The sequence below is a fragment of the Struthio camelus genome, chromosome Z, assembly GCF_040807025.1.
Source record: "Struthio camelus isolate bStrCam1 chromosome Z, bStrCam1.hap1, whole genome shotgun sequence".
Taxonomy (NCBI): Eukaryota; Metazoa; Chordata; class Aves; order Struthioniformes; family Struthionidae; genus Struthio; species Struthio camelus.
Genome location: NC_090982.1, coordinates 59,883,107 through 59,899,521, shown reverse-complemented (window position 1 = coordinate 59,899,521; position 16,415 = coordinate 59,883,107). Strand labels below are relative to the sequence as shown.

At 38.5% G+C, this 16,415-nt stretch overlaps 1 protein-coding gene across 5 annotated transcripts in view; it reads left to right on the top strand.

The window, feature by feature from the left end:
• Positions 1–16,415, top strand: part of LOC138060881 (zinc finger FYVE domain-containing protein 16-like) — a 30,151-nt gene that overhangs the window by 209 nt on the left and 13,527 nt on the right. Inside the window, exons 1-7 of one of the 5 annotated variants that reach the window (XM_068927536.1) lie at positions 161–255; positions 364–588; positions 7,731–7,840; positions 8,029–10,205; positions 11,972–12,068; positions 13,245–13,421; positions 14,385–14,536. In XM_068927536.1, the coding sequence (XP_068783637.1) occupies positions 7,771–7,840; positions 8,029–10,205; positions 11,972–12,068; positions 13,245–13,421; positions 14,385–14,536 (2,673 nt within the window). In that variant the 5' untranslated portion in view covers positions 161–255; positions 364–588; positions 7,731–7,770. Of the gene's footprint in view, positions 1–148; positions 807–836; positions 3,466–7,730; positions 7,841–8,028; positions 10,206–11,971; positions 12,069–13,244; positions 13,422–14,384; positions 14,537–16,415 lie in introns of those variants that run through there. The other 4 variants (XM_068927534.1, XM_068927537.1, XM_068927535.1 and 1 more) reach the window with 4 other exon arrangements.

Sequence of the window (16,415 nt, the reverse complement as noted above, 5' to 3'; positions counted from 1 at the left end):
CGGGCTGCCCGGCCCCGCCGCCGCCGCCCTTGGCCTCCTCCTCCCCTCCGGCGCCTCGGGCCCGGCGTCGACGGGGGAGCGCGGCCCGGGTGCGGCGGGCTGCCGGCGGCTCCGCGGCGGAGGGGGGAGGCGGCCGGGGGCAGCGGTGTCAGGGGAGCCGCTCCCGGGCAGAGGCGGGCGCGGGGCAGCGTCGTAGAGGCTATAAAGTGCCTTGAAAGCAGTGTTTATCTTCTCGGAGGCTCGTCAGAGCTGCTTGTGCGTCCCGCCCCGCTCTGGGTGAATCGCTGTGTGTTTCCCCTCTCCTTGCCGTGGCAGTTCTGTGTCACCGGTACGAACTGCCTTTTCTTTTACCTAATCCAACAGGCGCATATCTCGGGCGAGGAAGTGCCCTAAGCTTGTGTTCAGTGTTGAAGTGTATTCCTGGCCTGAAGAGGAGCTTGTGTACTTCAGAGCTGTGGCAAGGCTGTCATTACGCGGATACGGTGTTTAATGCACAAGCGAAGAGCGAACTTTTATGTGCTGAGGATTTTACAGTCTGAAGTGCTTCAGTGAATGCAGTCTTTGAAAGCAGAAGATGGAGTAACTTTGGTAACGAAACAAAATCTAACCCATGTGTTTTTGGCAAATAATGTTTTACTTGCAAAATGCAACGTGCTAACTGCGTAATGTTTTAACTGTGTATTATAGGAGTCTTCATGTTACGCTTTGCACATTAAACAAGGTGGATGAATTGCATGTGCAGCCTTAAAGATAATGAGAAAATGTAAAATGATATTTTTGTCTGCTTCAACTTGTTTTAATATGAGGTACTTAAAATATTTAATGCCATGTCTTTTTTTTGGTGCTTCTTGATAAACTGGCAAACGTTTTTTCAGTCCATAAAAAATAAACACACGCTGTAATGGCACAGGACTGATTATTAGTATATTCTGAAGAAGTGAATGCTGTGAAGAAAAGGGTCCAGTTTACTGCCAGTACTGGATGCTATTAGCTTCTAGCTGGATTACTTAAGTTTCCCACTAGGACTGCCTGATTGTTAATAATACAAACCAGAGACGATGGGAATATCAAAACACTGGCTTCCATTATCTGAGGAGTGATCTTTCAGACCTGATATAATAATCATGTTCTCGTGACTCATTTGTGAAGCCTGAATAATAAAAGCTGATAAAACCAATAGCTGTAGGCAGTATGTAAGAGATGCATTTGTTCTGTTAAGTAAGTGGATTTTTCAGCTGTGGGCTTTATTACTAGTGGTACAGCTGGTGTACTGTTAGAGCAGTACTGAAAATTAGTAATTGTAGACAGACCTCATCTCCCTGCATGGCTTGGCTGATTCTATTTTCTGTTCAGAAGACCAATGACAAATTACTGGGAATGAGTTCAAAAAACCTTAAGAGGCTAAAGATAGTGTTGGGATGAAGTAGTTTGCTTAGCAGCTGCGGTGTTGGTGATAACCTCATAATGCTGTTGATAGTTTTATGAAACTGTTGAACTGACAGCATATTGCTCTTTAAGGCAGTTTATTTTTTTGTAATGTGCCACGTAGGCTTTTTCTTATGTGTCCAAAAACATCTCTGTAACTCTATCTCAGTACCCTAATCAGCTAGTAAGTTTGCAGCGGGAACAACTGCTGCAGGTTTGGGTGGGATAAGTTGTCTCACTTAACAAGAATTACTTTAGCTCTTAGTTGACAGCATCTAAGTTTTTTGTTTGTTTTTTCAAAGCACTTTCTTAATGTAATCAACTCTTAAGTTGATTGCTGGTGAACTCCATGGGCAGTTGAGCCCTTAGAGATTTTGTCTGCTGTTCAGTAGGGCCTCAAGTGTCGGTGGGTGTATGGTGTAGGGATACTGGGGAAAAGCTGGTAATAAAAGAATTGAGGGTGAGAAAGTTACATACTGTGCTTGATGCAAAACTTCATTTCCACAGCACTAGGAACTTAAGGGGATTCTTAATTGCTGTGTTTCTACCAGAGATTTTATTCTAGGCATGGTAGTTTCTAGGTACTGAACTGGAAGAATAACTATTGTGAGGATACCAAATAAAAGTTTTGGTATAGCTCTCTGCTCAGACCAAATATAATGACTAAACAGAACGATCGAGATGAAGTAATGTGACTTTGCAATGAGCAAAAAGACTTCCCTAGTAGCTGCAAGAGCTGTCTTAATTTTGGAATAACTTTTTGGAGTGGACTTGTGTGTTTTGGGTTCTTTTGTTCTTGCTTTTCTTTTTCTTTTAACCTTTATCTTAGTTGGTTTAGCATGTTTTCGCATTTAGCTCTGTCTGAATGCAGGCCTGGATTCTGCAGTGGTGATTAGTTGTGACTAGATTGAAATCTGGTAAAAGTCTGTTTAGATCAGCACTACTGAGGCTTTTTTTTTCAGAGGTTTTTAGATGTTTAAAATACTGCTTGTCAACTGACTTTAAACTGGTTAGCAAGTAGTAATGAATGTATCTGTTTTATTTTAGAAGCTGTTACAGTGAAAACTATTAACTGCCTGTGTTTAGAGACACTGTATTTGATTAAAAATTGATAAACTATGCTGTAGATTGTGGCTGCACTCTAGCGTAGCAAACTTCTGTTATCATTCTCTTTAAATAAAAAGAGTACACTGAGAAGTCTGTAGTGGAAAGTATTTTCTGAACCCTGGAATATTGTTCAGATATATTACTATGCTACTATGTCTTATTTAGAAAAAAAAAAAAACTTTATAAACTATTTCCTTTAAGTGCTGACACTGTTGCATTTTTGTGCACGCTTATCCAAATAAGAATATACGCTCCTCTTACATACCAGTTTTTACTTAGTAAAATGTTTGCCTCTGTTTCTTGAGGTACTGTTTTTGTGCAATGTGAAGTGCAGTACCAAGAGTGTGCCCAGAGACCAGGCCTTGTCTGATTAGGCAAGTAATGTGCGCAATCCTTTGCTGTTCTCTTTTGTTCTACTTAAGCTTACTACTTGTCAGGCCTAGAAAGGTAAAGAAGGGTGTTTGTCCAGATGCTGAGAGGTGTGATAAATATTAAGTAATCAGATTATTTCCAGAGGTTGCCACAGCATAACTTTATTTTAATACTATTCACCTTGGCTACTCTAGATACTGACTTGTTGTGTTAGCTGTGATGATTGCTGCCTGTCCTAGCAATTAAATCTTGGTAGTTTTTCACTAAATAAACTTGGGGAAGATGGTAAAGAATGCTAGTCCTGAAATCATGGCATAAGGAAGAGCTTTGCAAGATGAGAGACTTCTGCGGCGGGCATATCTAAAACAGATTGAATGTTTACCTAGAGAAGTGGCAATTACTATTGGTGTGCCTTTTTGTAATATGTTAAAAAAAAGTATTTTTCACTGTCTTGCAGCTGGCAGATACTGAAAATGAAGGCTTGGTTATTAACTGGAAAAAAGGCTTTTTGCCAACCCATATACTTGGAAACGCTAGTGATGAGTATATTCTGCTCTTTAGGTGAGATGAGCTGCCAGTTAAGGAAGCGAAACATACAGAAGGGCAGATGGTGTGCTCAGAATTGATGGTCTGTAATGGTGTGAAATGTTTATAATGTGACCCGCAGAATTGATGGTCTGTAATGGTGTGAAATGTTTATAATGTGACCCGTTTCTATTCATTAGTATTTGAAAACCTTCTTTGGTATAGTTCTGGCTGCAGAAGTAAGTACGCGAGTACCCAGAGACTTCTCTTGAGATGAAGGCCTTATAGTTTACTCATATAGTATGCAGTGAAACGTTTTAAGGGAATAACAGACCTAATTAACTCAATGTAGAATGGTAATCTATAGGACTAGTTTCTCAAAGTATGTTGTAAAGATGACTGGTTTTCAATCAGAGGGTCTTAAACTAAGTTATCTAATTTAATCATAACACCATTCCCCAGTCTAGACGTGAGTTGCTGGAAAAATTTTTTTATCAGATCTTGCCCTTTAAACTGACTTCTCCGTTATTAGACACTAGCTTGTATCGCTGTTCTGTAGTCATGTTATGCTTTGATTATTTTTTTTTTTTTCTGAGAAAGAGGACTATGTCTCTAATCCAGTCTCTTAGCACATAAATATTTAACTTATAAGATGATCGGCAGACAGCAATTTAAACATACACTGTTTAAAACTTGAAGCTCTTACGAGCTCCACGGTATGTTATTTTTCAAAGTAGAAAGCTTTAATAATCTGCTTGTCTACAGTTCACTAAGATACCTGGATCCTACAAACTCCTTTTGCTCAAGGAAGCAAGCAGCCATTTAATAAAAACATATCACTAGAACTTTTTAATAGCTTCTAATCTACTTCTTGTTTCATGTAAATATTGGGCTTGGCTATAGCCAATTCTTCAGACACCAAAAAGTAAAACTTTTTTTGTTGCAGAAGGACGATCTTAACTGTGTAAAAGCCATCTGATTTCTTACATCTAGGTGGTAATACCTGGTATGTGAATTCAGGGGAGAGAGGTGTGAGAAGAAAACGAGCTTCTGCTTGCCTTCCCTTCCCCCCATGTTTTTCTTTTTTTCTTTTTTTTTTTTTTTTGAGACCTGTTACAGGAAACCAGAAGAAAAAGCTGAAAATCTTTGAAACGTTCCAAGAAAGCCATGAATCAATGTTGAATAATTAATGTGTTACTTCTGTATGTCAGTTGTTCAAAGTACTATACCTCGAATGGAGCCATTTTATTTCGAAACTCTGTAGAGTCAAGTAAATATAATTCCTGTATGTAGTTTCCCAAATTTGTATTTTTTATTATAACACCATCACTGGCCCGGCAGACTGAAGTATCATGGTAATTTTCTAAGCTTTCTGTAGAAATGTCATCTGTATCTATGTTGTGACATTATTTTATGTTTACATGCAATTTTAATTCTGCAATTTTTTGCATTTTTTTCCTTTTCTAGGAGGGTTTATGGGTCAATGGTGTTCTTTGTACACTTGAAATGCATCCTTTCAATCTACGTGTTTAGTATTATTATCAAACAGAACATGTATGCTTAATTTAAAATTTATCCTATGCCTACTAAGAATGAAAAATAGATTTAGAAAGACCTAGAGATTAGCCATGATAAGATAAAAGTACCTAAAGTAGTTACTTGCCTCTCCCCAGTATATATGTTTTTTAACTGAATTATATATGTGGGGGAGGGAACTACTTCTGGAGTCATTGAGATATCTGAACAATACTCAGTTCAGAGGGAGACTTTAAATCTTGTTTATTGGCAGTAGGTGTTTGTTTGATTTATTGTCGATTACAGGCTTTTTAATATTGCAGATTTAAAAATATTCCGAATACTGACTACAGTAAATTGGGAGCTTAACTGTAGGGCTCTGTCACTTTGACAGTATTTTATATAGATAAGAAAGAAGTAGCTGGACTGAAGCTGGAAAGAAGCGGCAGGACCTTGTGCTGGGTGAGTGTCTGTTTGACTCTGGAAAGTTGGTTCAGGGAGATAAATCGGCAAAGAGCTAACTTTGCTTTCCCTGCAAAGTAAATGTCTTTTGGTCTGTTTAGCTCTTTGATCTGGATTCTTGTGGGATTAGATGAGGGTGGGTGCCAGCACAAGTGGAGGTTTGAGAATGTGTGCTGCAGAGTGGTGAGGGTTCTGGGACCACTTCTTTTGGTAGCAGCTGTTGAGAGTCTTAGTTGTAACATCCAGTTGTACCTGAACGGTCAGTATGTGTGACAACCCCTGAAGAGAATATTATGAAAATTATGTGCTTCTCAATCCCCAGTCTTCTCATAATCCTTTAATATGTCTAATTTATATGATCTACTTTTTAAAAATAAATGTTACTTTGTTGCTTGTCAATAAATACATCCTTTAATACGGATGGGATCTGTACTCTGTTTTTCAGCTGATGAGTACCACAAGCTGTTGCTCTTGTAAGGCTCTTAATTGCTTCCAGGGGGTCATGTAGTAAGATAATTGCTATGGGTGAGAACTGCGCTCAAATGAGTGTCAGAGAAATGGCGTTAAACATCTGTTTGCTCCTATTTGTCATGCTCATTATACATGCCATATGAGATATGACCTATCATGCGGTGTGCTGAAGACTGTTGGAGTGACTGACTGAAGATACAGATACAATAGTATATTCAGATTTTCTTAGCTTCTGCTTATATGTGGGCAAAGACTATTCCATTAAGTTATGATGAATATTAGTTTCACCTTTCTTAGGCTTTACAAATCTCTATCTGAACTGTATATTAGTTTAGAAAAATTCATGTAATATGCATATTGATATGGTAAAACGTGAAGGCTGCTGATCTGAATCATTTAGTGGGAAGAAGGACACTTCAGTGGAGTAAGGCAAAGAACACAGATTTATAGCTGCAGGGTGGCAGGAGCGATATGAGAAGATTTAAGCATCTTTTTGGGTGCTAAGCACAGAAGAGTCTATGCTGGCTAGTCCAAGTACATTGATTAGGAGAGGCTGTGGAGTCATCAAACGCAAAGAGACTAAGGGGCACTCTTAAGAGTAGAAGGAAAACCAGAAAGATGTCTACAGGTCTATTTTCTAGTCATGAGACTAAAGGGATCCAAGTACCTTTGGTTTACTTAAGGGAAGTATAGGTCGTGTCTTGATTATCCATTCTAGGTAACTGCATGTTACGGGTATTTTGACATGAAAAAGATGTGGTAGTAGAAGGTTCTTCAGAGTCCAAAAAGCCATAACAGGCAACATTCAGTGACTGGAAATATTTATTAAACGAATGAACCAGGATGGTTTGAAGTAAGGAACGAGAATAATGCAGAGCATTGTGATGAGTTGGTAAATCTCTAAAATGAGGTTTTTTTGTTTTTATGGTTTAGTTCAAGTCTCCAAGAAAGTTGATGGGTTTTGTCTGTTGGGTAGGACAAAGAAGATGAACTGAATTACCATACTGATTTTTTTTTTTTCCTGGTCTTGGAGGAAAATGAAGAGGAAGATTTAAAGACAGCTCACTGATCATCATGGGGAAGGCACACTGACCTCAACCTGCCTTGTCACACTGCAGCTCTGTATTAAGATATATGTCTCGTGCTTCTGTGCTTATGCTGGTTACTTATTTTAATGTCCTGATATATTTTAGTTTTTGGCCTAACTGTGTTTAGCCTTATGGATTCATGTAGTTGTAACTGAAAGTAAAATGAAATTAACTGGTTGGTAACTTGAGGAACTAAATATCTTTTCAAATATCTTGTTCACACATTCGGTATTGAACTGATTGTCAAATTTGAATTACTAAAGGAGGGTTTATTTTTCCTGCTGGCACGTTACAGATGACTTTTCTTTTTCTTCTTTCCTACTACATATTAGAGCATGAAATTTCCGGGGTTAACTAGGCATCATTTATTTAAACAGTTCACTTGTGTTATAGGAGTAACGGTAGTCTAGTTTGTATTTGCCTGTGAATTGTATCATACAAAAAAGTAGATGATCCTAGTATTCTTTCTGGTTTAAAACTTCTTGAAATTGTAATGCCATAGCATGTGCTTTCAGATGCTTTTGGTTTTAGTAAGGTAGCCTCAATTCCCTGGTTGACGTGAATTTCCGAGAGTATATTGTGTAGAGGCTGCCAGACTGCAGCCATCTGTGTACTTGTGTTGCACGTGTATAGAGAGGAGAGAGAGAATTTTATTAAAAACAAAGAAATATTTTATAGAAGATGCCTTTAATCATGAGAACGCTTTCATGATGATTCTGTAAATAACAAAGTCCTGTGAGTGAAACAGTGTATTCTTCTTTGTAGGTTTTAAGAGAGATAAGGCTTCCCTAGAACTGTAACTAGAATGGACAGTTACTTTAAAGCAGCAGTCTGTGACTTGGACAAACTACTTGATGAGTTTGAACAGAATACAGGTTAGTTCTTGTGTTGTCTTGTTGTACAGCCTACTAATACTGTTGAAATGGCTGTTACTACAGAACTTGAAAGTAACGTCTGTTAAGCAAACAGTTTTATTAATGAATATGTGGGATTTTATGAGGTGGGAGCACACTGTGGAAATGAACGAATTTTATAAACTTTGATCTCTTTTTGCTTAAAACAGATGAGTGTGACTGCTACACGACACCTCAAAGTCCATATGACTCAAAACACCGTTCACTTTCTTCAGTTTTGGATGGCTTACAGCACGCATCTCCAACACCAAAGCTACAAGAGGATGCTAACAGCTGTACTGCATCCGAAGAAACTTCTCTAGCCAGCTGCGTTGGAACAAGTGAAGCAGTTCTGCATTATTCGCCGCAAAATGAGAAGAATGTTGCTGGACTCGATCTTTTGTCCACTGTGGATGGTGGTTCCACAAACGAAGTTCAAGCTTCCAGCCTGGGAAGGTGTAGTGTACCTGTGTGTGATCTTGTTAATGACACAGGTAACTTAATCCATTCAGTGGGTGCTCATGAAGATGCTCAGAAGTTGCAGCCGGATGACTTCCGGTATGGTGCAGACTGTTTGATTGGCTTTGGCATGCCTTCCATATCAGCTCCCGTTTGGGGATCATCAGCAGGTTGCAGTGATATTTCGTGCACACAGCAGAGTGATGGGGACTCAATGTTACAAAATTCAGGAGATCTTAAAGCAGAAGAGTTGAATCATTTAGCTTTAAAATCAGGCAGTTATGCTAAAGGGAAGAGCTCAGATCCATATGATGATAAACACAGGACAGCATCTTTAAAGGGTACTGAGGTATTTGATCAGCTTGAACAAACTGCTCGCCTTAATACTGCATGTGTCTCCGTAATATCACAGAATTCAAATGTGCACAGTCTCAAAGATGAGACAGCTGGAAGAAAATTGCCATGTGAGCCACAAGATGACAGTGCATGCTCTGAAGTGAGCAGAGAGACGTATGGAGGAAATGCTATGGAAAATGTAGACTTAAAAGATGAGAGTAATATTGAATCCATGCCTTCAGATCTGCCAAAGAGTTCTCAGTTGCACAAAAACGGTGCAACGTTACCTGGAAGTTGTGTTTTATCAGGCTCCTTACTTCAAACGGAGGATAGAATAGAAATGGAAATGGAAAACGCAAAAGATAATGTAGGTAGTGAAGAACTTAATAGCAATGAAATATTAAACAGTGTTTCAACTTCATGTATTTCAGTTGAGGATGTCCAGACCTCACTGTCATGTCTTCCACTTCCTGTATCTATATGCGGTTCGTTAGTTGTAACAGAAGAAAAAATTAATCCTCTACCTCAGAATGAAGTGGCAGAGGTTATTAGTGATATTTTAGCTGTTCATGCTGGAAAGTCTAAAACTGATCCGTCTGATAGGGAGTTCCATAAAAAGACTGACTTGCATGAACGTCAAGGGTTTTTACCTAAAATCAGCCAAAGCTTTGTGGAAAAAAATATGGGTGGAGAGAAGCATGATACTGAGAAAATAATTGATTATGGTGATTCTCAGCAAATCAAAGCTATTGCTTCTGCTTTTCCTATTTTAGAATATGAAGCTGAGCCATATGGTGTTGGCATAGTGTCTTGCTATGATGAAAGCGTTAGTCCAGTTGTAGCGGAATTTACTGTCGAGGATAATGTTATTAAAAGTGATGCTTTGGTAAGTGATGCTGAACTTGATGATTTCTTGTATGGGCAAAGTCTTCAGTCTAGTGCGTTGAAATCTTTAGACAATAATTTATTGGAATCGGATGCAAACGAGGCAAATGTAACAAATGTGAAAAAACTGGATTTCACAGAGGTCAGTGAAGAACACTCACAAGCAACGCAGGAGGGGATGTCAAGCGTTAGTAGAACTCCGAAAGCATCTCTTACTGAACGTAAAGTGGAATCTCCCACAGAAGAGAGTACATCTCATGTTTGGGACACAACTGAAAGTGATAGTGAGGCGCTGGTTTCTGTTGTTCATACTGAAGGTGGAAGACCAAAACAGTTGCTTGGCCTTCCCCAAAGAGCTGTTGGTGAAAGACAACTGAATGTACCTGAGAGAGAAAATCAGGAAGCCAGTTCTGTAACACCAAAAGCTCCCCTCTCACGCACCGGTGTTAATCTCGATAAAAATTCTGAACCTGCTGGCTCTGGGGAAAGTAGCTCTGAAGCTGGAAGAAGTCAAACATCTGAAAGACTAGAACCACTTAAAATACCTGTAGTCTTGGGACAGAAACAGCCATCGTGGGTTCCTGATTCAGAGGCACCCAACTGCATGAACTGCCAAGTCAAGTTCACATTTACAAAAAGGCGACACCATTGTCGTGCGTGTGGAAAAGTAAGTTGCTGGGGAAGGGTCCTGTGTTACTGAAAGCAAATTGCCTCTGCTTTAGGGACAACCAAAATATAAAGGGGAATGAATGTTGCTGGAATTGTTTTAGGCTCTAGAAAGCATTTTATTAAAAAGAAAATAATAATTTGGCTTTATTTCTTAGACTTCAAGTTTTTTTGGAAAAAGTTCTTATTAAGTATGACTTTCTTTTGTGAAAATTAAAGGGACGGAGGGAGAATGTTCTTATTTTTGTCTTCTGTTACTGGCTAGGCTGTTGTCTTTTTTTGCATTTAACAAGGAAGATGGAACAGTGTGCTCTGCAAAATAGTCATTAAAGTGAATTCATTTTGTGCTCAAACACTAAGATTAAGAAAAAAATATTAAGGTCGTGATGATGATCAGAGTTAAGGTGAGTGGTTATATTAGCTGTAAAACACTATCCACAAATGGGGAAAGATCTCGTGCTTCCAGGAGCTGTCAGAGCAGTACCAGTGCAAAGGATTGGTAGTCTAAATCTGTCTTCCTGTGCGTTCAGAAGTATATATAATTTTCCAGAGTGGTTGTGTATGGAAAAGACGGTATGCTTATTTTGCAAGTTGAATGTTACTCACTAGTTGAGCAAGTAATCTAACTTTTTTCACCGTATGGTCTTTTGCAGTCAATAAATAGCATCAAAGCTTATTTTTAATCCAAAATAATTTTCCCCATGAGTTGCTGTGGCTTACATTCATACTAGTGCGTAAATGCAAATAGCAACGAACTTGTTTTTCGGTGTTCTTCTGAGGGGATGGCTGTATGGTAGCTTTATAGATGTGGAGCTATAGCACAGATTAGTGTCAGTACTTATTAGTACTGCAATTGCAGCTTGTAAGAGAAGACAATAGGGAACGTTTATACACGATCAGGAGTTGCTTGGAACGCTGTTAAACCTTAAACATAAAAGGATTATTAAAAATTCTCAAGTACTGCTGCATTTTCAGCACCCTGCCTTTTAGTGGCAACGTTGAAGGAAATACACGAAGCCACGTTCTCGGGTTTTGTGCAGAGTTTCAGGAGGTGCTGTTCCTGAAATTCTGCAGTTCTGAGAGTGACGTTAAACTCCAGCTTGCTTAGAAAAAACCTTACTTTGTTCCCACTGCTTGGCGTTCAGATGATCTCCAGAGGTTTTCAGCTGATGACTTTCCACTGAGTCACAAGTGTTAGCATGGCTTGACTGTCTTCCCTATTTGAAGTTTTTGTTAACATGAGGATCCCGTAGGAAGTGAGACAGGTGTACACTTTGTTTAGCATGCAATGAGGTATGCTGTGCCCAAGGCTAACGCTATGCACTAGTTAGGACACAATATCCATAGGTGTTTCAGACATGAAATAGGATGTAGCCTATTGAAAAAGCTTATGGTATGGATAAATTGTGGTGTACTTCCTGAGAAATAGGATAAGATGAACTCCTGATCAAAAGCAGGCGTGGCTGATTTTAAAGTCTGGCCCAATGTATGGGGCTTTTGAGCTTCTTAATAAAAACTTTCTCGTTCTAGTATATTCCCTTCTCCTCATTTCTCCCCAAACAGAAGTGTATCTACAGATGCATCTGCTGAAACTCCGCTAAACCACCTTTTGTCTTTTCCTACTTTCCTACTCCCAATAAGGTATATATATGTTTTAAATAATTCAGTCTCTTTCAGTACAGGAGTGACTAAATGATAATAGGAACTTAATTCAGGAACTACTGAGGCTTTGCCTATAATATTAAACTCAGTCTTATTCTGGTTCAGGTTTTCTGTGGTGGCTGTTGCAACCGAAAGTGCAAGCTACAATACATGGAGAAGGAAGCAAGAGTCTGTATTGGCTGTTACGATCCTATTATTAAAGGTAAAAAGTTAAGTGTTTAAGTAAGTACGTTAATCATTAAAGAAAAAACTAAGTACGGCTAGTATCTTTTTCATCTTTTTACTTTTTGGGAAGTTTCATTGCTTTAATTTGCTTAAATTTCCTTGTTGTTTCTGAGTTGCAGGGAGCAGGAGGATAGTGGGTGTCTCTCTTCAGTTGGATTTGGAGTCCTTGTTTTAAGCTTTAACTTGCAAGCTGGTTGCTATATATACACACACATACAAATATATATATATATGTATAAAAAAAAAAAGTGCATAGATTCGGTCTCCAGAGGGGCTACATGTAAAGCTGTGCTCTTTGGTTGTCTGCTGCAGATGCCTAGAAATAAAATTAACTTTTTTTTCTGTTGTGGTTGAAGGATAGCCATTTAAAGGTTCTACCTCTGCTAGTTTTCACATGTTATTTGCCCATCTTATATACCTTTTTGTCCTAATATTTTTATAAGTCACTTTAACAGAACCACAGTAATTGGATTGTAGGATAGCTTTTTCTTAACTGAAAGCTAAGCAAGGATGCGTTACGGGAACAGCAGGAGAAAGCTGAAGTCCTGATTATTAATATTTAAATAAGCTAAAAACCTACCAGCTTTTTTAATGTGTTAGATGACAATTCCCTACACTATCCAATTGGAGATTTTGTGCTTTTTTATTATTATCTTTATTTTTTTTAATCTTTCTCCTTCCCGCTGTACCAGGTAAAGCACCAAAGTGCCTTAGCAATGTGGAGAACTTGGAATTTCTCTATATTACGTTCCTATGTGTTACTTGAGCGCAAGCTGACTTGAAGAATCTTTTTTTCCAGCGTAGTATGTCTACCAATGGGAAATTTACTGTTTTAATTCATTAGATATATAACTGCCAACTGAACAGATTTTATCTTGATAAATGTGAAATATTTACACCTACGTACAGGGATTACATGGTTCAGTATAGACTCATTGCTACCTGCTAAGGTGTTTTTTTCTGTGTTGGGAAGAAAATAGGCAAAAAAGTGTAGAAAATCAAGAAATTTAGATTTTTCTTTTATATAATAGCTTGATCATTTATTTTTCACAACTGGCATGCATTCTTGCAAAAAACATAACCTTGCAGCACTAACCAAGTTTATTCAGATGCAAAATCTTACAAACTAAGTGCTTTTTTTTTTTTCTTTTAGCACAGGCATTTGAAAGGATGATGAGTCCAACTGGTCCTATCCCTAATTCTGGTATCTCCTCTGAATATTCTTCTGCTATTCCACCTTCGCAGGAAGCCCAGACATCTGGTAGTTCTAGCTCGCCTTCGTCTTCTGTGTTGTTACCTACCTCTGTACTTAAACAGCCAGGTATTGAAGGTATGTTAAATGTAGTGTAATTCATCTAATACTTTTTAGAGACCTTTTTGGAAGGAGTTGTTTATTGCATTGTGGATACATACTTGGTATACTGTTGTTCTTTGCAGGATTCAGACTGAAACTCTCTGAAGCGGGGCTCAAAGGAAAGTCAGTCGCTCTGAGCTCTGACTCCTCCAATGTATGAGCCAGGCCAAGTCTATGTTAAGTCTTCATTTGTGAAATGTGGTTGTTTTTTCTATTGGTTGTCTTCTTTATTTATATTGTAAATCTTTTCAGGGCATGCACAACTTCTTCCAGCGGTTTTATATCGCTCAAGAGATCTCTGGCTTGTGTTGCCACTGCTAGTGCTTCCGTAACAGCAAAGAGTAGTTGCTAAGGTCAAAGTCGTTAGGCAAAGGTTCATTCTCTGGGTAAAGATGAATGATCAGTGGCTAAATGGTGTCTTTATTCCACTTTTGTAACACATCCGACCTTCTTCAGTTAAAAGAAGCTTTCAAACAGTGCGGTAAACTGATTGAGGTGGGGGGAGGTTTGAGTGTATTTCATCTTCTGCTCATAAGCTTTTCATCCATATCTTTCTACAGAGGGATGGTTGCGGAAGTCTTCCATATCTAGGAACTGATACATTTGTTAACTATAGCATGACAGCTTTCTCTGCAAGTATGAGGATTGTTTGATTGTATCTGCCTGACTGGAGACTGGCTGAAGTTAAATAGTATACCTTTGATTCTGGGAAACAGATTGGTTTTGTATCTTTCTGAAATATATAGAGAATGCTTTATTCTGGTACTTAGTTATTTCACGTGCAAGAGATTGCTGGCCTTGTAACCATACTGTATAAATGTGACTCAGTGGAAAAAGTCTTGGGTGGAGGGGGCTTTTTTTTTTTTTTTTTAAATCCCTTTTAGCTATTAGGACAGTGCAATAATGTGAAGTCAGTGTTGTTTTTTCAACCTATCCTAGGGCTGTGCTCCAAAGAACAGAGGAGAGTTTGGTTTGCAGATGGTATTTTGCCAAATGGTGAAGTGGCAGATACAACAAAACTTTCATCTGGAGCAAAGAGGTCGTCACAGGACCTAAGTCCAGTAAACCCTGACTTGCCAGAGATGCATATGGTATGAATTAAGAAGTGTGTGTAGGTGCATGAAGTATGAATCTCTTTAAATAACTGTGTTTACTTTTTATTGATGGGATCCCTTACACACAGTAACGTGACTTTTGCTTGATTGCTTTTGGGACCTGCACCAAAATTGTTTTCTTGGGTGGTTGTCAAGTCCTTGGATTGAAATGTTGTTAAGACCATACTTAAAAGGAAACTGTGTTCTCTTTGGGCATATGTCAATTTAAAAATGGTGCAGTCGAAAATACTCCAAATCGATCTTTCTCTGCCCAGCCTTTGATTAACTATTCTTGTAAGGGTATCTGCAGCCATAGTTCTGGAAACTATCATTAGTAACATGTTTATAGTAGAAGCCTTTTTTTTCAGTGGCCTGCTATAGTTTGCCTGTTGGATTAAATAAGACTGCTCCTATAAGAGGTTACTTAAAGTCCTAGAGTACTACATTATAGGATGCAGCAAAACCCACTTATCACTTCCAGTGGATACAAACAGTGAGCTGGGAGAGGGTTTGCTTTTTATAAAATATTATATTCATAGTGCTGAACTGGTTGTATGCACTTGTCAGGGAAACTAAAATCTGAAGAAATGGTATAAGTTGAATGGTTTTGGAAGGGCTTGGAGAGTTTGTCAGGCTTGAGCCTTTTTTTTTTTCTTTTTTTTTTTTAATAAAACATAGCTCTGAAGCACTGTCTCCAGTTGTAACACAGTTCAAGAGTTTTTAAAACAAACTAGTAGAGCCAGCAGACGAGACTAGATCATGTTTACTACGCACAAAAATGTCTGAAATGTTACCTGTGTATAACACTTAAATCGGAGCTAACCCATGAAAAAATGGATGCTAGTAAATGTAAGTTAATTTGAACAAGGACTCCCATAAGTTGCAGGTGCATCTTAACTTTTGTAATTATTCCTTTCTTTTGTAGAAGTTTTAATAGAGTAGTAGACCTGAGGATCCATTCAGGTTAATGAGGAGAAAGTGTTAAGATTTTTTTGCTGAGGAAAATCATGCCTCACGCATCTATTAGTATAATCGAGTCAGCAGCGGTGGGGATAATGTTGTTATTGTTGATAAACCAGTATTTCCAGAAGAAGCTCATCAAGGACTCCTAAAAATTAGGCAGCCGTAAGATAAAAGAGAAGGTCCTCTTGGAAATCATACAGATAGAACGGAAGAGCCAAATTTCCTGAGGAAGGGATGTGAAGGCTTTAGTCGCACAGCAGCATGTGCTGGGCTCTGTGCTATTCAGCATACTTGCTGATGATTGAAAAGGTAAGCGTAATTCACACAATGAAGGCAAATAGATTTCAGATTAATGAACTGGTTGCTAAAATGACAGATGTGATTGTATGTCATTAAAGGCAGAATAAGAATGTGTGTGGGAGCTTACTTCAGCTGTGCTTATTGATGTTACGTTTATCGCTTATAAGAAAAAAAGAACTTGTGGTCAGTAAGTAGCCTGAAGAAAATATTTAGGTAGTTGTCAGGGAAGTAAATGGGTGGGAACAGATAGAAAATGAAATAGAAAATCATTATGGAACCAAATGCATCAGTGTTTTTCCCCGATCTTGAATAAGTCTAGCAGCTTTTACTCTCCCTATCTTAGCAATCAAGGCATAGCCTATCTTCTGTTTTGGGGGAGAGGGTAGGACATTATCAGTTGCAAATGCTGAGAGATCTCTAAATTTTACAGTAGCATGGACAAAATGAGTAGGAAATAATTAGCCAGTGGTTCTTGTATGAAACTTCAGAAACGCCAGTGAACAAAACCATACTGCAGCTCTAAAGTGAGGGAGGTACTTTTCCATGAAACCCGTAATCCTGAACTTACTGCCACAGGATGCTGTGGAAGCCAAAAAGATAAAGTGGTATGAAA